Source organism: Nomascus leucogenys, chromosome X (assembly GCF_006542625.1).
Source record: "Nomascus leucogenys isolate Asia chromosome X, Asia_NLE_v1, whole genome shotgun sequence".
Taxonomy (NCBI): Eukaryota; Metazoa; Chordata; class Mammalia; order Primates; family Hylobatidae; genus Nomascus; species Nomascus leucogenys.
Window position 1 is genome coordinate 10,240,304 of NC_044406.1, and position 23,548 is coordinate 10,263,851.

General features: G+C 43.6%; 1 protein-coding gene across 1 annotated transcript; it reads left to right on the forward strand.

Moving 5' to 3' along the window:
* The first annotated feature begins 3,393 nt into the window (after positions 1-3,393).
* Positions 3,394-20,968, forward strand: MSL3 (MSL complex subunit 3). The gene is made up of 13 exons (XM_003261020.4): positions 3,394-3,594; positions 5,015-5,097; positions 5,628-5,723; positions 6,065-6,165; positions 6,728-6,810; positions 7,370-7,492; positions 8,065-8,225; positions 9,009-9,167; positions 10,689-10,951; positions 13,811-13,920; positions 17,368-17,467; positions 17,836-17,920; positions 20,196-20,968. The coding sequence occupies exons 1-13, from the start codon at positions 3,493-3,495 to the stop codon at positions 20,293-20,295; spliced, it is 1,566 nt and encodes a 521-aa protein (XP_003261068.1). The 5' UTR covers positions 3,394-3,492; the 3' UTR covers positions 20,296-20,968.
* Positions 20,969-23,548: the final 2,580 nt, after the last annotated feature.

The window sequence follows — 23,548 nt, forward strand, 5'->3', positions numbered from 1 at the left end:
CGTGATCAGGATGCTTTTGCTGCATGGAGGTTTATTATGTCGCAGAGCAAGAAGTTTGGCGTTAAGCATCAGGATTAGTTAATTTAGTGAGCCAGGGGCTCAAGAGCTCCCCAATGACCCAGGTGAGCGAGTGCTAGCCTTGGGCTCTCATCCTCAGAGCCTCAGTGATGATGGCCAGCTCCGTGGTGCCAAGGTGGCTACAGCACTGACACCCTCCCCAACCCCGCATTCTGATGCAGACGATAACACCCAGTGAGGAAGAGGAGACTTTATGCCAGATGTATTTCTTTTGGGGGGAGGCAGGTGGAAAATATTTTCCAGAAGTACTCACAGGTCCCCATTTTAACTCGCTATAAGAATTTCTCATTGGCCAGGCATGTATCACATGACCATACTTAAACCAATCACTCACTGTAAGAGGAAGGGGATTGCCGGGATTGGTTTAGACCAGTAGTTCTCGGCCCCGCCTGCACAGTGGAATCGCCTGGGAACTTTGGAAACAAAATTCCAACCTCTGGCAACAGTATTTTAACAAGTTTTCAAAGTTCCCCAGCTGTTCCAAATGTATACCCAGAAGTGAGTCCTACTGTATTAGCCCGATCAAGTTTCCCTCCAGCCCTGGTGGGAGGTCTGCTCTAACAATGTGGGATGGCAAACACCTGAACAAAATTGGGCCTCTGCCAGCGGGGTGGCGGGCAACGCAACTAACTGGATCCCGCACTGCACTCACCTTGCTAAGAGAAGCAATTCCTGTAGGTGACCTATAATGAGAAACCAAAAGATTTGTTATAAGATGTAATGGTTATCTTAATCCTGACAAAAACAAGACCATTCTATAATCATGCCCAAATACAGACGAAACTACTGTCCAAACCTCAAAAACTGTAAAATGAGGAAAACACCTAAGCTGCAATTCAAGAGTGCCTTCCTCTCTGGAGCTTTTTCACTCTCCCTCCTCCTAGAGAGAAGTAAGCTCTTCTGTCTCCTCTATTCCACACCAGCTTTATCAGGGTATGCACACAAAGCTTGAACTTGATTGCTTGCTGCTCTGCCCTCCTGAAATGTGCCCTCTGGGAGGACAGGGGTAATGTATGTATTCTACTTTGTGTGTCTAGCAACCAGCACACAGGAGGTCCAGTAAGTAATTGGTGAATGAATGAATGAATGAATGGGGGACACGGAGAAACAGATAAGAAATGCCTAATGTTAAGATCAAATATTTACCCAGCCCTTTTATGTCAGGCACTACACAAAGCCATGTACACTGAATTGACTCACTGACTCCTAAAAAAAAACCCTATGAAGTAGGAGCCACGATTTCCTTCATTTTAAACATGAACAAAGTGCATTACAAAGAGACTAACCACTTGTCCATGGTCACAAGCTAGAAAGTGACAAGCATGGGACTGGGTCCTGGAGAGTCGTTTGCAGAGCTGGCCATGTTCTTAACCTTTACACCCGAGAGGAAAAATGATGTCCTGCATTAAGGGTGGAGCCCTCTCTAGTGGATCCTAATCTGGAGGAGGACTGTAAGGGGTGCTGCCATTGGCAGGCTTTTTAACTTTTAGGTTCCTGAAGACTTTTGTATTCTTGGACTTTTTAGAGGAACAGCGAAAGAGGAATTCCTCAATGACATAAGAAGGGGTGGAAATGGGGAGAAACAAAGGAAAGCATCTAAAATCCTATCCCTGAAAGTGTAGAGCCTGCAGCAGAACTCTCCAATCATGGGCAGGAAAAATAAAAAGGTGAATACTTCAGTTATGGTTTACACAGGACGTGCAATTACGTGTGCTTCCAAGCCACCCCTGCCATTTGTGGGGAACACCACCATCTACTGTTCTCATCTCTGATAACCCACAACCTGGAGAGGAATCATGGTTCCAGTTCTAGTTTCTGCACCGTATTACCCCAAAGGCCATTTGACCATCTTCCCCCAACCTTTAACTCCTCTGTATAGCCTTATTCTGGCGGATGCAGCTACTACTCACCCAATTCGTTGGGCCAGAAAACCTGGAAGTTTCTCAAGATTCCTCCTTCCCTCTCCTTCGCATCCAATTGGCCACTGAGTTTTGTGGGTTCTATTTCCTAAATCAATCTGTTCATTCATTCCATATTGATTATGTGCCACGAATACGCCGTGATGAATTGGATAAGACCCCTACCCCCAGCTTCAAAGAGCTTACTGTCTTAATGAGGTCATTTTGCAAATGAACAACCCATTGTACAGCACAGTGGTACATGCAAGAAAGGGGTTAAGTAGAGTCCTGGGAGGGAACACCTCAGGGCTTTATGATTCATCTTGGGAAGCCTGAGGGCTTTTCTGTTGGCAATGCCCACGCTGAAATGTGAAGGATGTATACCAGGAACCTGGTGAAGGAAGCGTGCGGAGGGGAAGCAAATGCAACTTTCTGGAGGCTAGAACTGAGTAGGGGAAGTTCACCAGGTCCGCAGAGATTAGCCTGGAAGCTGGTCTCCAGCCCGGTCCTAATCCAGTAATTATATTCCAAAACTCAAAAGAAAAAGCCCAGCACCGTCCTTCCTGTCCCTGGAAGTTTGTCCTTCAAGTCTCCCATCACTTGTCATTCGCTCATCAAGTATTTACTTAACATCCACTCTGTGCAGGTACCATATTGATAGCGGCCTCAAGGGTACTTCTATTTAGGGAATTTTTAGTCTATTGGAGCAGATAGACCATGGGGGGCATTCCGGGGATGCTGGGGGCTGTCAGGCCATGCTAGAAGCTGACACTGAAGACGTCAGCTACTGTTTAAGGACCCATCTGCCTCGCTGCCCACTGCTCACCCCGTCACTGGGGGCTCCAGGCCTGCCACCAGCTTGTCCTCTGAAGGGATAAGCAAGTGTTCTATTCACAGCCCGGAGTGCCCTTCTGCCCTCGCCCGAGGCCACTGCCCGCCTGGGGCCAGCTCCAGCGCTGCGTTCTTCAAGCGTGGCCACATTCATCGGCGCGCTGCTCTGCCAAGGGGGCTGACGCGGCGCGCACGACCAGGGAGCTCTTGGGGGCAGACGCCGTCCAGCCTCCCGGCCGCCGGGTGCCTACTCCAGACCGGCTCTCTCTCTCCCTAGGCGCCTCCCACGCCCGGGCCGGAGAGCGGGCGCTCGGGGCGACGGACGACCCTGCGCGCACGTGGGCGCAGCCTGGAGGCCGCAGGGACCCTCTCCCATGGGGGCGACGGGAGACGTCCTGCCGGTAGACGTTGGCCAGGGGGTCGCGCTCCCCGCCCGCACCCCTCCCGGAGCCCCGGCGGGGACGTGCGGGGACGCGCCCGGGCGGGAGCGCGCGCGCCAGGCGCCTCCGAGGTCCCGGCAGCGGCTCGGGGCGGGCGGAGGAGGGGCCGAGGGCGGGGCGGCCGCAGCCTCCGCCATTCCCGGCCCCCCCCGGCCACGGCGCACCGCCTCCCCGCCCCCGCCCGCCCTCCCCCACCGCGCGCGCTCCGCCCGCCCCGGAGCCTCGCCCTCCGCCACGATGAGCAAATGAGCGCGAGCGAGGGCATGAAATTTAAATTCCACTCAGGGGAGAAAGTGCTGTGCTTCGAGCCTGACCCCACCAAGGCGCGAGTGCTGTACGATGCCAAGGTGCCGCCGCGGAGGGACAGGGAGGAGGCGCGGGCTGGGGGACCCGGGACCGAAGGCGGGGGCGGGGGCGGGGGCGGACGGCCGCGCGGAGCTGGGGGACTGCCGGGCTCCTCGGCCTGCGAGGAGCGGTGCGGCCGGCAGGGGGCGCTCACAGGGCGCTACGCCTGGGAGTCGGGGCGGAGTCTGGGATGCTTCCACTTCCTTCCGTCAGGCCGGGCGGCGCAGGCGCGGTTGGGAGCCTCGCCCATGCTTTGTCGCGTTACCGGGGCTACCGTTTGCGCCCCCGACTGCAACGGTGGCCGCTGAGGGAGGAGGCCTCTCGAATACGGTTTCTGTCTTCGCGTTAAATCTCTCCTTCTGTGCGGCCTGGTGCCGGGTGGGCTCCTGTGGGATGCCCTGGCCGTCCGATCCAGGTTCTAATTCATAGTTACGGCGCTGGCCGCTGACTTGCGACGTTGTGTCCCTGGGACCCTAGTCCAGTTTAGGCCCCATCCCTCCTGTAGACCGTGAACCGCATCCCGAGGGCAAGGTTGGCCCAGTGTTTTCGTACCCCAGGGCCTTGCAGCATTTACGTTTTCAAACTCTGAAGGATTTACGTGGGTCTGACCATAGTTGATGGGAATCGCGCCCCGGGCCGGTCCACCTAAGTCTCCGGGAGCTGAGCCACATCTTGCAGCTCCTCAGATTTGGGTGGCGGGCAGGAGTTGGCACCAGGTCTCCCAGATCCCCAAGGAAAACACCCAGGTGCTTTCATTTCAGAGACCTGGGTTCCTAGGGCCCCTGGGCCAAGCCTTAGGCGGCAGGGACAAGGGCAGTCCCAGGTGTGTCTGTGGCGATGTCTGGACAGCTCTGTCCATTAGAGATGCTAAAGGACATCCCTAAAGGGATGAGCATATTCTGCCTTCAGTTCCCTCCCCTGCTGCTCCTGTCTTTTAACCGCATCTGCTATCCCTCTTTCTCCTCGCCCTCGAGTCTCCTCGGGGAGGGGGGGGGGACCCGCCCCATCATTAGTCTTAGTTGTTCCCTCTAGGGACAACAGGGAGGGATTCCAGAGTCTCCAGCTAGCCCTCCTGGCGCTGGACATAGGGAGCCCAGGAGACTACAACTCCCAGAGCTCTCAGGGCTGCAGCTTTCATCTAGCCTGGACTCTCTCCTTAGTGACAGATCGGCCGGCCAATGGCTTCAGAAGCCTCACACTGTCTCACACTCAGAAACCAATCACGGGGTGGTTGGACGGATGTTTCCTATTTTGAAGGCGTCCACTCGGGGGAAAAAATGAAAGGAAAAATATTTCAACCCAGCTCTAGGTCTAAAAGAGGAGAGAATGCTTTCTTTAAAAAAGGGTCTATGAATTAGTTTTCCTGATCTAACTTCTAATTTTCTGTATGTTCTGTCATTTGTGGGAAATATTTGGTTTCAGATTGTTGATGTTATTGTTGGGAAAGACGAAAAAGGCAGAAAGATCCCAGAATATCTGATCCATTTTAATGGTTGGAACAGAAGGTGAGTGAACTTGTTAAACCAGACTGAAAATTGATTGTCTTTGTAGCATAGCAACATTGCAGACTTCTTTTAAGTTTTAGAAACACTTGTAGAGAAGTTTGTTTCATTTCCTGTTTTTACTTTGTAGCATTGCAAACTTCTTTAAGTTTTAGAAACACTTGTAGAGAAGTTTGTTTCATTTCCTGTTTTTACTTTGTAGCATTGCAAACTTCTTTAAGTTTTAGAAACACTTGTAGATAAGTTTGATTCATTTCCTGTTTTTACTTTGTTACCAGAACTTGCCTATTGTGAGGAATAGTTACTTTTAAGTCGACTGTATTTGGATTCTGTCTGGGTGATTCTGGAAACCCCAGTTGTTTCTGTGTCTGAATGAGTTACTTTTTCAGTTTATTTGCCTCCTCTTTGTGATTTTAAAATATTTAAATCGTTTTCTAAAATGTAATTCTGGGGCATTTCTATTGCTTTGAGGTACTTTTAGCCTTTGTTTCATATCAAACTAAAGTACTGAATTTTCCTTTTTGTTCAATTAGCTGGGATAGATGGGCAGCCGAAGATCATGTGCTTCGTGATACCGATGAAAATCGTAGATTACAGCGTAAATTGGCAAGAAAAGCTGTAGCTCGCCTGTAAGAATACAAAAATCAAGATATAAATGTTATCCAATGTGTTTTCTCTTAGTGTTTTAGATTTTTATGATATAAAAGTAATACAATGACAAATATCATTTATTAAGTAATTTTAAATATTTAAAGTGTGTAAGGGGAAGAGTGTTCCTATGGTATTCTAAATAACCTTAGTGTTTTCAGAGTGGTTATTGTATAATTTTCTGAAATGGAAATTACCATTTATGTTCTAAAGTTTAATAATTTTTCAAATGTATTTCATTGATTATTATATCTTGTTTTGATCTCAAGACTCACGAGTTCAATGTCAAAACTTATTTTAGTTGTTTGCTACTCTTTTTCAGGAGGAGCACAGGAAGAAAGAAGAAGCGCTGCAGGTTGCCTGGTGTTGACTCTGTCTTAAAAGGCCTCCCCACTGAAGAAAAAGATGAAAATGATGAAAACTGTGAGTAGCTTCACTTCATTTCCTTTGGCTGAAAGAACTTCCACCTAGGCTGAGAGAAGGATTCACTGAAATTCTAGACAGGGAAACACTTCAAGCTCATTATGTATAATATTTGCCCCATTTATTTTTGACAATTAAAGTAGCAGTCAATATAAGTCAGTAAATCAGTAATAGAACATTAGCAGAGTCATGCTTGTGACTACTGCCCTCTCGGCCAGCATCTTTGTACAAACCCCTCATGGGTGTGTTCTCATGGGATCTGTTCTCTTTTTGGCACCTCCCAGGCCTTGGTCCCATTTATGAATGCAACAGGAAACTGTAGGATCCTAACTGACAATACACTTTCTGATCATTAGCTAGTGTGATTTTTGCATCCATTGAAACTGGTTGTCAAAATAAATTTCTATTGTGAAAGATACAGTATTTGTGTTTGGCATTTAAAAATACATGGAATTGCAGTTTGTTGTTTCCAGTAGCACCCGCACTACACGTGAAGATCTGTAGACATAAGGGTTGGTGAAGTATATAATGCGAGTTTACCGGATGCTTTTGTTTCACCTAGCATTAAGCAGTTCCTCTGACTGTAGTGAAAACAAGGATGAAGAAATAAGTGAAGAAAGTGATATTGAAGAAAAGACTGAAGTGGTATAAAGTTTTTATTGTAAAAACTTTCTCTTTGTTATATATTTTGTTTATATATTTCACCGTAAAAATTCACACTGAAATACTCCAGTTGTGAATTGTTTTCTAAAGATACATCTTTTAAACCAATAATGTAAATTTTTATTTGACATTTAAAGAAAGCAACCCTTACTTATAGTCACCGTATGAGTCTCTCAGTGGCTCTTTATGCCCCTAAAATGTTTCCACAAATTATAGTTATCTTTCTTTCCAGTCAAATTATTTGTTTTATAATGATTAATTTTTTTAATGGAGCCTACAGACTGTAATGTCTTCTGCCTGCATCCAAAGTTAATATAAATCTGAGTGGTAAACTTAAATGGGAAAGAAATGAAATACATATTTGCATTGTGTTTAGTGCCCCCAAACAAGTTAACTTTTGGCCTTTAACATACTTTTAATTAGAACACATGGCATACTATGATTGTTGAGGATTAGCTGGGTTTGTTTCATAGCAGGCCTTCCTTGGATATTGACTCTCCTACTGTTTTAAATAGCTAAAAAAGGAATTTTGATATTGCAGAAAGAAGAACCAGAGCTTCAAACAAGAAGGGAAATGGAAGAAAGAACAATAACTATAGAAATCCCTGAAGTTCTGAAGAAGCAGCTGGAGGATGATTGTTACTACATTAACAGGAGGAAACGGGTATGTAGGGAGAATGTATAAAACATTAATTTGTTTGGCATTTTCATTTTGCCATATTTTGCAATCATAGACGTAAGCAATAGCGAATCTTGGAGGAATGAAATTTATATTTTTCAGCTTTGTATTGAGTCAGGTTTTAAAGTTCTCTGCCAGTGGTGCTGTGCAGCTGATTAAATTATAACTCACACAGCTCTGGGTTGTGTTGGGAGCTTTCCAGAATCCTGCTGCTTGTGCTTCAGCCCAGAAGTTAAGAATTAATTGATCTGTGGTGGAGTCCAACTGCAGGTATACTTGAAGGAGTTCCCCAAGGTTGTTCTAACAGATCACTAAGATTAAGAATCACTGCTTACGTCTATTCAAAAAAGTAATATTGTAATCTACATAAGGTTATGATCAGTAGAGAAAAAAAGATCAAAGAGATTGTGAACATATTTAAGAAGTTCTATTCAAACAGAATTGGCTTTGCTTTATTTTTGAGTTAAAAAATGATACAGACGTGACCAGTGTTTCTTGGAATATGTGGTTTGTTCAATTAGGATGCATACATCAGATGTCTATGTTTTTGTTAACAGTTAGTGAAACTTCCATGCCAGACCAACATCATAACGATTTTGGAATCCTATGTGAAGCATTTTGCTATCAATGCAGCCTTTTCAGCCAATGAGAGGCCTCGTCACCATCACGTTATGCCACATGCCAACATGAACGTGCATTATATCCCAGCAGAAAAGAAGTGAGTACTGGCATGTTTGGTGTTTTGTGGTTCTCTCTGTATTAGAGAGGTGGCTTCCATTTAGAACAGGTGACACTTGTCTCTCTTCAGTTATTTTTAATTCATTTAATATTTAATAATTTATTGATAATTCATTGAATCATCTAATATTAAAACCTTGTCACTTTTGTGAAATCTTCAGTACTTCAATAACTATTTACACGTCTTACATGGATGCATTGAAAGTGCACTGCCTCAGCACTGAGACAGTTTTTTCAGTGATACTGTTTAGGGCGAGAACTTTCCTTGAGAAGCACCAGAATGGGCAGTAAGGATTTCTCAAAGCTTGTTTACAAACAGGTTTTCATTCCAGTCAGAGAAAGCTTCCTGTATCCTGCCTGGCACACATGACCCAGCTAGATGAGAGGCAGAAAGGTGGTGTTGGAGTTAAAGCAAGGGTTAGGGGTTCACTAGGGTCAACCCGTTTCAGCTTGCAGTGATAGGGGTGTGTCCACCTGTCCACTTTTGCAGCACAGGCTGCTGGACACCTCGTGTGGCCTCGAACGTATTTATTTGTGTTTAATGGGGTAAGTTAAAGTGACTGCTATACTTTCTGCACTTTATGTTTTCCTGTGTAATCTTGACAGTAGCTACAAATCCATTTCATTTTGTATGTATGTAGGTGTAATATATAATGATTAGATTTAAAGCTGGCCTATTAAAAATTGGCAACTTCATTGTGAATATTTGGAAAGTACCTCTTACTTAATTGTGTCTCTAATCTCTTCTTTTTAATCCTCCCAGTGTTGACCTTTGTAAGGAGATGGTGGATGGATTAAGAATAACCTTTGATTACACTCTCCCGTTGGTTTTACTCTATCCATATGAACAAGCTCAGTATAAAAAGGTGACTTCATCTAAGTTTTTTCTTCCAATTAAGGAAAGTGCCACAAGCACTAACAGGTAAGTTATATAGCCTGCACTTTCACCCTCACATGTCAGCAGTACAATAATCAGATCCTTATTTTGAAGAGTTCAATCTGATGGTGTGGGCCAACATGTTTGGAGGAGGGAAGGAAATGAAAAGTGTGTGTCCTGGTGGTTTTCTTTTTTCCTGGGTAAGCTAAGTCATCATTCACTTTCATATGGCTCTGGCAGATTTTACCAAGTGAAGACCCCAGCATAGAGAACTTAGGCGGGATGATGAGCAGCTATCCCATTTTGGGGAAGATGGTAGGGAGTGGGGTGAAGAGAGCACAGGCCGAGGAGGGTGGAAGGGGCAGGTTTGAATTGAGCCGCCTCACTGGCTGTTTGTGTTAGTTGCCGAGGTTCCTTAGGAACCTCCTCCTTTTGCAGGTGTGGGATGGACTGAAGGCAGGCCTAGCTAGTAGTATTAAATGGATGTTCACACAGGGCCTGCAAACTTTGGCCTTCAGTAAAAGTTACTTCTCTTCTTGCTCTGCGATGTCACCACTTTTCCTCCCTCAGTTACCGAGCATGCTCTTTTCTTTTTTGAGGGGGCAGGGAGGGAGATCCTGCAACCTAAAGTCTTTCCTTTAATCTCTATAAGGTATTGTGCTCGCTCCCTCTTCCCTCTCTTCCTAAGAGAGTGGCCTGTTCTCATGATTTCCACTCATCTGTCTCCTCTGTTAACCACTTATCGTCTGCCTTCATCTACTGCTGTGCTGCAAAACTTTGCCTGCAGGTGAACTGATAACCTTCCACTTGCAGCGCGCTGCCCTTTGCCTCGGCCACCTTGCCCTGCCCTCCCTTTCTCCCTCTGCTTCATGGCTGTCGGCTCCCCAGCTTCTCTTTCCACCTGGCCACCATCTCTCAGCCATCCTTCCTTTGGTAGCTTCTCTCTCCTTTCCCTTTCCCCATGTCAGTTTCACCCCAGGTGAGAGGCCTGCAGGACTCACTGGGGACCTGTGTCAAAGTGCCCAGGGCCTACTTCAAACCTTGAGACTCCTTCGGAGTGGGCTGTGTGTTTTCACACAGCAACCCCGATGCTTTTCCTAGTCCTGCCAGTAGTGACGTTTCAATGAGGTGGTAGGGTATTCTTGTTCTTTAGACCAGCGTTTTTCAGCCTCGGCCCTATTGATGTTTTGAATCAGATGTTTCTTTGTTGTGGAGCTGCCTGTGCAATATAGGATGTTTAACAGCATTAGTGGCCTTCCTCCACTAGATGCCGATAGCACCTCTTTCCTCAGTTGCAGCAACCAAAAATGTCTCCAGACATTGCCATCTGTTCCCTGTCAGGGCAACACTGCTCCCACTTGAGACCCACTGCTCTAAGACACATATAACAGGGGCATCACAATCTTTAATGCCAGCGTGCCTTGCAGAGTTATGGAGAGGGTCCAAGTCGCTTAGGTACATATTTACGACCCTCCTGGAGTAGAGAGAGCGTTTCGTGTCTTCAGAAGCACTCCATGTTCTGGAAAGGCCCTTTGAGCTGTGTGTGACATTCTCCATCTTCCCTAGGAGCCAGGAGGAACTCTCTCCCAGCCCGCCTTTGTTGAATCCATCCACGCCACAGTCCACAGAGAGTCAGCCGACCACTGGTGAACCAGCCACCCCCAAAAGGCGCAAAGCTGAGCCAGAAGCATTGCAGTCTCTGAGGCGGTCCACGCGCCACAGTGCCAACTGTGACAGGCTTTCTGAGAGCAGCGCTTCACCTCAGCCCAAGCGCCGGCAGCAGGACACGTCTGCCAGCATGCCCAAGCTCTTCCTGCACCTGGAAAAGAGTAGGTTCATTCTCGGGTGCCCCAGGCCGGGGAGAGCCAGCGTGTACCTTGTGTTTAGTCAGTGCCAGGCATGGTGCTGAGGTTACATGTGTGTGTGTACAGTGCGTGTGATTCCCATGTCCAAAGTGCTCTTATGCTGCCTGCTTTCTGGAGCTGTAGAAAGTTGAAGTACCCGGCACAGATTGCAGTGCGGCTGTGTTGGAGGCAGGACTGGGCTGTTCCCTCAGCCTTTCTTTTTTTTGCCATCACTCTACCAGTTGTGAGCAAATTGAGTTATCGGAATTCTATATATTGTGTAGCTAGGCCTAACGAAGCATTCAAAATGAGCAATTCTAATGGGTTGTTTAGCTTTTTGTTTTCTTTGTACTCTGTCTCTGTAGTCTCTCCATTCTAAAGTTTAATTTGCAAAGGTCTGTCCTAAAATATCAAAGTAAGAATGCTCAGATTTCCATAATCTCTTCTCACCTCCTCTTAGCCCAACTCAAACTTCATCAGATTTGCTCACCTTGATTTTCAGCTGGAATGTTTCAATGGGCAAAATAAATTAGACAAGAGTTTACTTTCTTTTTTTCCAAAATACACACAGGTTGATTTGCTGTAATATAAAACTTAGAAGTAAGCCACTGCTAATTAATCATTTTAAACTTTGAAAAACTGCTAAAACAGGTGCCATGAATCAGGTACAATTACTGTAGAAACTAACATTAGCTATCATACACTAACCAGGAATTTTCCCCAAATTAATTACAATCTGGTTGTTTAGCCTATGCTAATGAAGCCCTCTTACTAGTAGTATTCACTTTACATTGAAGACCTCATTCACAAATACAGGGCGCTCTGTGCTTATATCCTTCCACCCTTGACTGCCAAAAACGTGTGAAATGGAAAGTTGATGGCAGCAGGGCCGACGATGTCACCTGGTGCCTCGCAGGCTCGGTGAGTTAGGAAGTCAGCAGTAGGGGAGGCAGCTTGCATGCCTGTCCACCGGCACACTGTGTGGAGGCAGAAACAGAGCTACACCAGCAGGCGCCAAGCACCCAACTCCAGAGGTGGAAGCCTGGTGGCCTTCCTTTCACAGAGCTCAGCTGCTCGCAGGCTGTGAAATCTAAGACACCCCTCATAAATATCAAAAACACCTCCAAAGCTAAGGTCAGGGTAAAACTACCTGGAGTCGAATCCCCATGCCCCAATAGGCGTATCTTGTGTATGACCTGTGCCCTGTTCTTCCCTCAGCCTCTCCTGCTGTGCTGACTCCTTCAGGGGTCCTTCTAAGCATTATTCTGTTGGAACTCCCAAAACTGTCATCCCAGTGCCATTCTGTGTTCAGGTGCCCGTTTCCTTGTGTACATCCTGTCCCTGCCACATCATAAGCTCCCGAGAGAAAGGGCTGACTTGTTGATTGTGTCACCCCATCACAGCTCAGTGTTGGGGGCATAGTTCCAGGTGCATGAAAGTATTTGCTGATTCTTTGAAGATTGGGAAGGCTCAGAAGGGCAGAGTTGAAGAAGACATACCTTTAAGAGAAGCCCTTTGAATAAACAAGTGCTAAAACAAAATCAGGTGCTTTTTTAAAACAGTTTGATTGAGATATAATCCACATACCTTAAAATTCACACATTTAAAGTTTTTAGTGTCTCCAGACACAGTGGTTCATGCCTGTGAGACTGGGGCAGGAGGATCACTTGAGGCCAGGAGTTCAAGATCAGCCTGGGCAATATAGTGAAACCCCATCTCTTAAAGAAAAAATTAGCCAGGTGTGATGATGTGCACCTATAGTCCCAGCTACTTGGGAGGCTGAGCTGTGGCTGTGGCTGTGGCTGAGGCTGAAGCTGGAGGATCGCTTGAGGCCCAGAGTCCAAGACTGCAGTGAGCTCTCATTGGGCCACTGCAGTCGAGCCTGGGCGACACAAAGAGACCACCCTGTCTTATAGATAACTAACAAAATAGTTTTAGTTGGGCAAAATTAAAGAGTTGGGCAACCATCACTGAAATCAGTTTCAGACATTTTCACCACTCCAAAAAAGAAACCCCACATCGACTAGCAGTTACTCATTTGCCTCTCCCTATGTCCCCTGACAACCATTAATCTATTTGTCTCTATAGATTTGCCAGTTTGGGGCATTTCATATAAATGGAATCATCTGTATGTAAGTGGTTAATAAAGATTGGTTGATTGAAGATTGAAAAGGGTCAGCTGGGAAAATTTTTAAAAAGACTGTTTTTAAAAAGGTGCTACAAAATAAAGTGCTATCTTTTTCTGTTTCTCTTTGTATTTTTTATTTTTTATTTGTATTTATTGATGTGAAATTCACATATAAAATTAACCATTGTAAAGTGAATAATTCAGTGACACTTAACAACTTTATTGACACATCCACATATGCGGTTCAATCTAGTAGTTTTTAGTGTATTCACAGAGTTGTGCGGCCATCTGCACAGTCAATTCCAGAACATCTTCAGCACCCCCCAAAAGAAACCCCATACCCAGTAGCAATCACTCCCCGCTTCCCCTTCTGCAAGCTCCTGGCAACCACTAAGCTGCTTTTGGTCTCTCTGGATTTGCCTACCCTGGGTATTTCATATAAATGGAAACATAGTATGTGGCCCTTTGTGATTGGCTCCATTCACTAAGCAGTCTTTTAAGGTTCATCCACTTTGTAGCATGTGTCAGTGCTTTATTCCTTATTTTTTTAACCAAATAAAATTCAGGTGCTATCTGTTATAAAAGGAAAGTCTTATCGTTAAAGGTTGGTAACTTCTGAGAACCAAGTTTAGATTTATATTCTGCAGTTTTTAACAGTCTTGAGGCAGTCTTTAATTCAGTTGCTGTGTGAATAATTTCATCTTTTTCTTTGGAAGAGACACCTGTGCATAGCAGATCATCTTCACCTATTCCTCTGACTCCTAGCAAGGAAGGGAGTGCTGTGTTTGCTGGCTTTGAAGGGAGAAGAACTAATGAAATAAACGAGGTAAAGAATGTTTGATGTTTGTTCCCAATGGTTCCTTCATTTGTGATTACTTCGATTCTGTAGGTGGAAGTCAAGGTTCTTGAAGCATCATGTTGCTATTACTGTAAACATTAATCAAAATTGTATGTAAGATTATGCTTAACACTGTGGGTTTTGGTTTCTAAAGTGAGAATATTGTTAGGATTCCAGCCCTACACTGACAATCATCTTTTAAATAAGTGCAATTATTGAAATACCAGTATTTTTACTTTATAGAACAGATGTCAACACACTTTTTCCACAGAGGTCCAGAGGGTAAATACTTTAGGCTTTGTGGGCCATGTGGTGCCTGTCAAGGCTACTTAACTCCAAAAGTAGCCACAGATAGTATGTAAATAAAATGAGTGTGCTATATTCCAATAAAACTTGATTTATGGACACTGAAATTTGACTAGCATTTAATTTTCATGTGTTTGAAAATTTTTTTTTGTTTTTCAATCATTTAAAAATATAACATCCACTCTTAGCTTGTGGGCAATATAGAAACAGGCAGTAGTTGGGCGGGATGTGACCAGCAGGCTGTAGTTTGCTGACTCCTACTTTAAATACGTGATTCCCCTCCATCAGTAACGGTAATACCAATAGCCGTCCCTTCAGGGATGGGCTCTAGGCCACCACTGCGCCAGACACTTGAACCAAATTACTTGGAATTCTCGAGATCAGCCTTGCCACCAGATTTCCACTTGATAGATGGGAAAACTTTTCATTTTAAAACTATTTTTAAGGCCCATTAGGTGATCTGTAGGTGGTGAGTTTGTCAGGGATTCTGAAGACGTCTCAGTTTATCAGCATATTCTGTGAATGTCTCCTAGGAGGTGAGATTTCCTTTTTTTTTTTTTTTTTTTAAGGTGAGTAGGAGTTGCACAGGGGAAAATGGCTTTGCTAGGCAAAGAAAATTTTCTTCTTTTTTTGACACAGGGTCTCACTCTCACGCTATCACCCAGGCTGCAGTGCAGTGGCAGGATGTTAGCTCACTGCAGCCTCTGCCTCCTGGGCTCAGGCGATCGATCCTCCCACCTCAGCCTCCCAAGTAGCTGGAACTACAGGCTCATGCCACTATGGCCTGGCTAATTTTTGCATTTTTTTGTAGAGACTAAGTTTTGCCATGTTGCCCAGACTGGTCACCAACTCCTGAGCTCAAGTGATCCTCCTGCCTCTGCCTCCTAAAGTGCTGGGATTACAGGCATGAGCCACTGTGCCCAGCCTAGGCAAAGAGCACTTGATGATGGGAAGAAAGGTCACAGAACTTTCTTCTAGATGATGACTATCTTCAGTAGTGTGTTCCCTAAGGTCTCTTGAGAGACTGCTCAACTCTGCCGTTCCAGCAGGAAAGCCATAAACAAAGGGGTGTGACTCTGTGCTGCCCCCTCAATTCATTCATGGCCACTGAGAATTTAATGTCATGTGATTTTCACATATCACAAAATATTATTCATATGATTTTTTTCCCCAACCATTGTGAACATAGGAGCATTGGGCTGGCTTTGGCCCAGGGGCTACGGTTGGCTGACCCCATAAAGAATGTAGAAAGCCTAATTTGTGTTATGATAATTGTTGAGGGTAAGTTAGGAAATCCCTAGTTCAAGCAGTCCCTGACATGCCCATTTTTCAGATAAGAATGCACTACGAATTTTATTATTGAAGAGAAATCGTGAATTTAAGGGGCATCTGAGTTGTCAAGTAAGGGCTATTCCCACTCTGGTCTGCAGTGCGAATGCGCCATCTAGTGGTTTTAGGTACAGCTGCAACTTATAGTTTAAAAGTGCTTTCTGGGAAATGGTTGGGGTTCAGGTGGCTCTCACAAGGACTCATGAGACCTTCGTGGATTCCCACCTTCTTATGTACCTCTACCACCGTGTTTTTTGACCAGGGCTCTTTCTCTCAGTTCCAATCGGTGCTCCACAGTACTAGGGGCTGGTCTGGGCCAGCACATGCCAATAACGATCCATCAGTGGTTCCCATGCATACCCCATTGGGAATCCCCTGACTAGAAACCTACCGTTTTTCCCTGGAAAATGTGTCTTCATAAATAGAAGATTATAAACTGCCTTGAAACACAGAATTGAGTGAGTGAGATAGAGCCAGATGACCTGCTTTTGTACATGCCAAGTGCTGTTCATGCCCCTGAGATTGCAAAGTCCCGTATGTTTCCTTTGAGTCAGCTTCAGCTGTGTGCACTGGGCAGGTGCTGGGGATGCTGTAAAGATGCTGGAACGATCCCTTCCCTCAATGCTCCACAGTGCAGAAGTGGGTCGCTGGGGGTGGAGACCTAGGCGAGAGTTTAGGCCTGTCTAGGCAGGGGCCAAGGTGAAGCTAGGCCTTTGTTCTGGATCCTTCAGGGCCACCTTGGTGCTTATTAGCTTCTGGCAGTTTCATGTTGTTAAACTGACTATATCAGCATTTCTGAGTTTGTGGGGGCATCTTTCTGCTTTGTCTGCTGGTGGACTTCCTCCAGTCTCACTGTTTCCATATTGAATATGACGTCCCAAAAGCCAAAGTAGCAGCTCAGTAGAGTAGGCTCTGGTTCTATAATTTGCTGAAGTACTTTTACGGAAATTCATCAGAGAGTTTTGAAATGCAACTCTCCCTTTAACAAAAGCCCCAAGTCCACCCACAGTTCTGAAATTCAGAATGAAGACAAATCAGTTATCAGGTTTGAAGTCTGTTTCAGTTGATTCAAGGGGTTAAAAGATTCGAATTCGTTTCCATAATGAATCTAACAGCAAGAAATTAAGGAATCTTGAAACAACAGTAATATTATTCAGAACATCTATGGATTACTTTTTAATGCTTCATTCTTTCTCTAGTGCAGCAGGATTTTCTTTTTTCTGGGTAGGGGGGAAGGGGGGCCGGAGTTTCACTCTTGTCGCCCAGGCTGGAGTGCAGTGGCACAACCTCAGTTCACTGTAACCTCTGCCTCCCCTCGGTTCAGGTGACTCTCCTGCCTCAGCCTCCCAAGTAGCTGGGATTACAGGCGTCCACCACCATACCTGGCTAATTTTTTGTATTTTTAGTAGAGATGGGGTTTCAACATGTTGGCCAAGCTGGTCTCAAACTCCTGACCTCAGTTGATCCACCCACCTCGGCCTCCCAAAGTGCTGGGATTGCAGGTATGAGCCACTGCGCCTGGCCATGCAGCAGGATTTTCAATAAAGAGAAAGGGACTAAAGAACCTAAACAGTTACAGTTATTTATAGAGAATAACTGTTGCAAGTTAAGAAATTAAAGACTTTTTAAATCTATTTTAAGTGTTTTTGCCTTTCGTCTTTGTTTTTTGTAAGCTTGTGTTTATTTTGATCCAATCACTTATTTTTTCCCCTCTACGTACAATTTACTGTCATAATTGTTAGGTAGTTGGAAGTGTCTCCATTAAGAATAACAAAAGCATTCAATTCGTGCTTTTTCCAGGTCCTCTCCTGGAAGCTTGTGCCTGACAATTACCCCCCAGGTGACCAGCCGCCTCCACCCTCTTACATTTACGGGGCACAACATTTGCTGCGATTGTTTGGTAAGAATCCTGGTTCCTGCTTTCTTCTTTCCATTTTTCATTTTGCATTCTCTTGTTAGCTTTCTGTACACCTTGTGGTTTGGGCTATAATTATCTAACTAAGAAATTTGGGGATCCAAGAAAAATTGAAGGTAACATATCGAAGAAAAGGCACTGAATGAATCTTAAATTTCATAAAAATTAAGTTTGTAATATTTGTACTGCTACTCTGTCTTTGTTCAGTAAGAGTATGGGGTTTTGTTTGATAATGTGGATGTTAATTTCAGTTCCAGTAGAGATAAGGAGGGGCCCAGACCTTCCCTGAGTGAATCCTATGCATTGTCAGATTCTGCTAATTGTAAATGGTTTTGCTTTTATTTTTAATGCAGTGAAACTTCCAGAAATCCTTGGAAAGATGTCCTTTTCTGAGAAGAATCTGAAGGCTTTATTGAAGCACTTTGATCTCTTTTTGAGGTATTTTTATTACTTTGTCAAAACTTACATCTGTTGCCATATATGTGGCTTTTCTGAACTTGTCTTTAGCACATGGGGATGTCAGCTCTGTGGTATTTTAAATAGTAGAAGTATTACCTAAGTATGGTTGCTTCTAACCATAATGGGAATTAGGAGTGGGTTTTTTTGGTATTTATATTTTCCATAATTTCTCTGGTTTCTGAGTTAGGGGCATTCATTGTACAGAGGTGAAGTTTTTTTGTCTCACTAGAAGAATTTAATTAAAAAAAAACCCCTTATAAATAGAAAATAAATTTTCTAAAGTAGAAGTGATTGAGATTGATGATAATTTAGTTTTACATTTTTTTGTTCAACAGCACCTCAAGCATTGGACTTTCCTTTGTTGCATGTACATAAACTAACTTAAATAGTAGCATTTATAGGTTGGATTTTGGTGTTTACTTTAGAATTAAGAGAAAAGACCCCTCGTCTGTGTTGTCATGTATGAATTCAGACCAAGGTACTGTTTCCTGCAGCTGACAAAGCCAGTTATTTTTTTATCTAATAGGATCATTTGACTTGAGGCTCTGCTGTGTCCTCTCCCTTCCAGATGATGTCTATGGACCACTTTCTCTCCTTGGCCTTCAAGGCTAGTCGTCCCCCTGCCTCACCCAGCTCATCCTAGCTACCTGACTTTGTTTCTTCCTTCTCTTTAAGGAGCATCTCTTCCTTGTATCCAGGCCCCACCCTGACTCATCAAGTAGGATTTACCACAGAGTGGAGAGTATCCCAGCCAGGGAAATCGTCTTGTGGTTTTAAGAGATCCTTTCATGTAGGCATTTTGAATAAAGTGTCCATGAGTGGAATTAGACTTCACAACATTTTCTTGGGAACAAGTTTCCAAAAGACCCTCTTCCCTCCCAGCCTCTTCCTCAACAAAACCTACAACTCTATTTGGCATAAAATTTTGTAAACTGAAATCAAATAATGCCAAGAAAATATGAAGAGTCAGCTGCAGGATAGCATAGGAAATCCTGCTAATTTTGATGCATGCCTAATACAAAATAGAAATTAGAATTTTAGGAAGTAACTTAGGAGGACTTATTAATAAACCTAGTAAGAGGTTTTGAAAATGTATTGGAAGATATCAACCAGAATCAGTGGACTCAATAATGATCATAAAAAGAGTACACTCATAGAAGAAAAAGAGTTAGCTATCCAATGAGTTTAGACTCAATTTATACTAAAGAAGATTTGCACATTTTTAGGAATTTGGGCAGGTGGGAGTCACTGGGAAGCAAGCATAAGGCTAATGTGCTTATTAGTGAATATTGCACATGTGAGAATGTCTTAGCCCTCCATGGCAAAATCAGTTGAAGTTTGAGTCAAGATATCATATGTATATTGCAGATTCTTGAATGACCAGCACATTTTTAACATCCGTCTTCATACATAGGAGTCTTTTCTGCGTCTTGGTACTGTTAGCTAGAACTGTAACATGTTTTGGCATGGCAAATTAGGACACCAAATGCCATTACTAGTTGTTCTGTTCAATTTTTGTGTGACTTTGCTCATATAAATGATGTACATTTCTGAAGTAAGATTTATTGTTTATAATCATTTTTTATTTTTTATTTTATTTATTTATTTTTTTTTTTGAGACGGAGTCTCACTCTGTCGCCCAGGCTGGAGTGCAGTGGCGCAATCTCGGCTCACTGCAAGCTCCGCCTCCTGGGTTCACGCCATTCTCCTGCCTCAGCTTCCCGAGTAGCTGGGACTACAGGCGCCCGCCACCACGCCCGGCTAATTTTTTCTGTTTTTAGTAGAGACGGGGTTTCACCGTGTTATCCAGGATGTTCTCAATCTCCTGACCTCGTGACCACCTGCCTCGGCTTCCCCAAGTGCTGGGATTACAGGCGTGAACCACTGCGCCCAGCCTATAATCTGTTGTTTTTAATAGTTTGTTTGAACAACAGAAAAATGTAGAAACATTCATGGGCTTCCCCCACCCCCCCCAACAGAAGTGTTTATATAACCAGACTGCCACCTGGTGGAGTGTAGGTTCTGTTTCCATTTGTACACCTGATGATGGTGAAGGCATTCAGATAAGTAGTAATTCACATAGAAGCTGGATAAGTGCAGTGAAAATAATCAATATAGAGAGATCAAAATTATAGTCATTTTTTTCTTCCTAATACCAAAAAACAGTTGAAATGTTAGTAGGTTGAAAGTCAATATTTTGCTTGATGGTATTTAGTCCTTAGTATGGTGCTCATTGGGGCTATTTTTTTTCCAGGTTTTTAGCAGAATACCGTGATGACTTCTTCCCAGAGTCGGCTTACGTCGCTGCCTGTGAGGCACATTACAGCACCAAGAACCCCCGGGCAATTTATTAAAATGTTGATGGTTCTGTAAGAGCAACTGCTCTGTCTAGTTTGGCGCTCTGGGTTCCAGGTGAACAACTAACAAGGTGGTGGGTCTTTACCCACAGCACAAACACAATGCCCACCTTGGGGCTCTGTTGTTTGAGTTGCCCACATACTGCAGTTATTCTGTTAGGAATGATTCCCTGGGTGCCTGAAAGTGCTCTGACATGACACTTGTTACTTTGCAGGCCATCTGTGATGGCAAGGAAAAAGCAACTATGTTCACAGTGAAATATTCATGAAATAGGTTAGGCCATTTCAGTAGACACTGCAGTTAGTTAGCAAGAACCACATTGTCTCTTTATTTGTTAGCATTAAACAAATATTTTTTGCAAATTGGTTTTATTTTTTTGATGAAGCCGAGCAACTCTGTTCAAAAAGGTTTAGTTTGTACTTGGAAACCACAAAGTAGTCTCAAAGTATTTTAGAGGGAATCGATATTGATGGCAAAAGAAAATTTGCAGCTATGCATTTGCTTCTAACGGTTCCCTCTCTGTGAAACATTATTTTTGGTGATCTAAAGAAAGCATTGCCTTTCTTATTTGAGATTTTACAGCTATACTTTGTTGTGTAATGTTATGGTTCCCTTTCTGTAAAATGTTATTTTTGGTGATCTAAATAAAGCCTGTCTTGTTTGAAAGAACCAGGAGAGAGAGTTTTCACTCTGGCCTTGTCCTCTTTAATGCAGGGTAACAGTGGGGTAACCTTTTGACTCATAACTTTAGGTTTCATTTTGTTTTTCCTTTGGGCCTTTTTTTGTTAAATCCCTCTTTGGTTTTGCCTCACTTGGCAGCAGGACCAGACAGTGGTTCCTAGAAGTTCCTGCAGTTCTGTGCTGTCTTGTTGCTGCATTGTGGTCTCATCTGGGGCCAACACCAGTTTCTCCTCCTCCTCCCTCATTACCAACTGACAGTCTCTGCAGTCACTCCTCTAATCCTTATTTTAGTCTCACGTGCCTCCCCTATCTTCAGATGTTTAAGAAAGTTCTAACTTCGTAGAAATGGTATCAGTACCATACCAGCATTGAATATAGCACCTGCCTTGTAACTCACCTCAGCAGACCTTAACTTCCAAAGATCACTGGTTGTGAACAAGGGCTACAAGGATTTTTTAAAAATCTGTAGATGGTTTCATCAAAGTGACTTATGCATACACTGACCAATGAGAATCAATACTGTGCACTTAGTTGCTAAGTTAGACGTGGGTTTTGGTGTCTCATCCGGAGTAGTACTCAGGTTCGTGGTAGCTTTTATCTCCATTTGGTTTATGCAATGCTTATTTGAATCTGGCGCACCTGCAGTGTGCTCTGAATTGCTTAAAAAGTTGAATCAGTAATTACTTATGGCCAGGAAAAGGAAAAAGATTTTCCTTTTAAGACTCAACTTGTTTAAATGTCTCCAATTAAGTGAGCACAGACATTTATATAGGCACATACCTTGAGTTTACAGTTAATTCATTTTCTAATAATGAACAATTATTTTCTTCCCCTAAAGGCATTTCTTAAATATAACTTCAAAAGTTGATGATGTGGCTGGGCGCAGTGGCTCACGCCTGTAATCCCAGCACTTTGGGAGGCTGAGATGGGCGGATCATGAGGTCAGGAGATCGAGACCATCCTGGCTAACATGGTGAAACCTCGTCTCTACTAAAAATACAAAAAAATTAGCCAAGCTTGGTGGCGGGCGCCTGTAGTCCCAGCTACTTGGGAGGCTGAGGCAGGAGAATGGCATGAACCCAGGAGGCGGAGCTTGCAGTGAGCTGAGATGGTGCCACTGCACTCCAGCCTGGGCGACAGAGCGAGACTCTGTCTCAAAAAAAAAAAAAAAAACAGTTGATGATGTGTAGCTTTGGTTGATTTAAGTACTAATTTTTCATCAAAACATCTAACCCTCTATTGTTTATTACTAATAATTCAAAATATTCCTCAGATAAAAATATTTAAATGTCTATATAATCCTTATACAAATTACAAATTATCTTCCTTTTGTTAATTTTTAAATTGTTACTTTCTTAAACTGCCAAGCCTTACAGTTGTTAAGTCTTACATTCATTGTCAATGTTTTCCTTTCAGTGGTAACTTAAAGGCATGTTGAAAACAACATTTCAATAACTTCTGTATCAGATCCTTGTACTAGATCTTTGACAAAAACTTGTGAGAATAAAAAAACCATTTCTGAGCAGAAATAGAATATATAAATCATTCCAGGGTATGATGTACACTAAAGAAGCCAAAGAAAACTTATCAATTTATAAAAGTTGCCGTCTCTCATTAGATATTGCCAACTCAAAAATTTGAACAAGTATAATGACCCTGTTTTGCCGTTAAAAAAGTAGTTCAATAGCCTTTGCCCTTTAAAATTTGGCTTGTCAACAGTTAAGTTTTTCTGAGCAGTTATTGACTACTTATTCTGCTGCCAGAAACTACTAGGTATTGGAAACGGGAAGAACAATAAGGCATGGTCCTTGTTGGAATACAGTTAAGATAACTTTTACAGGCACTGACCATCATTTTTACTAAATCAAGTTTGGTATTAAGGAAGTGTGTTACTTTCATCAGTTCATAATATACAAAAGTGTAATGTAACCCATAAAGGTCAGCATTTTCCAAAATTAACCCTTCCGTTGTCCCAAAAAGAAAGTATGCTTCTACTCTTTTAACTGGTTTTCAGTGTAGAGGGTTTGATCATTGAATGTTTTCGTCAGTTAGGAAATCTGGCCAAGATGGTGTTAAGGAACTTGATATATACACTTGGGTAAAGGGGTTTCAATAGATTAAGTTGAAAGCAATAACTTGGAAATCGTGTTTATATTCCAAAGAGGCAAGAAACTCCTCAATAAACTAGTTAAATCTTTTGATCTGGGTGACTTTAGTGTGTATTTGTTTTTATGTTATTCTGGTCAAAAGACCAAGTGCTTCCCTCTTCTCTGTAATCCATCTTCTAAACTCAACATCAGTTTATCAATGGCCATTTCTTGCCCTCAGCCTTCCCTCCGGTGTAAATTATGGGATATCTAACCAATGAGCAGAATACAAGTCCCCAGCAAATTGTCTCAGGGCCTGGGATGTACCTAGCCAGCACCACTCCCTTTGCATGGTGACAGGCACGGCAACTGGGAGGCTATCCCACATCATATCCAGAATGGACATGTTGCCAACATGCATCATACGTGGAAAATACATGTGTTAGATCTTTCATCACACAGTGAGGAATGCAATTACTAG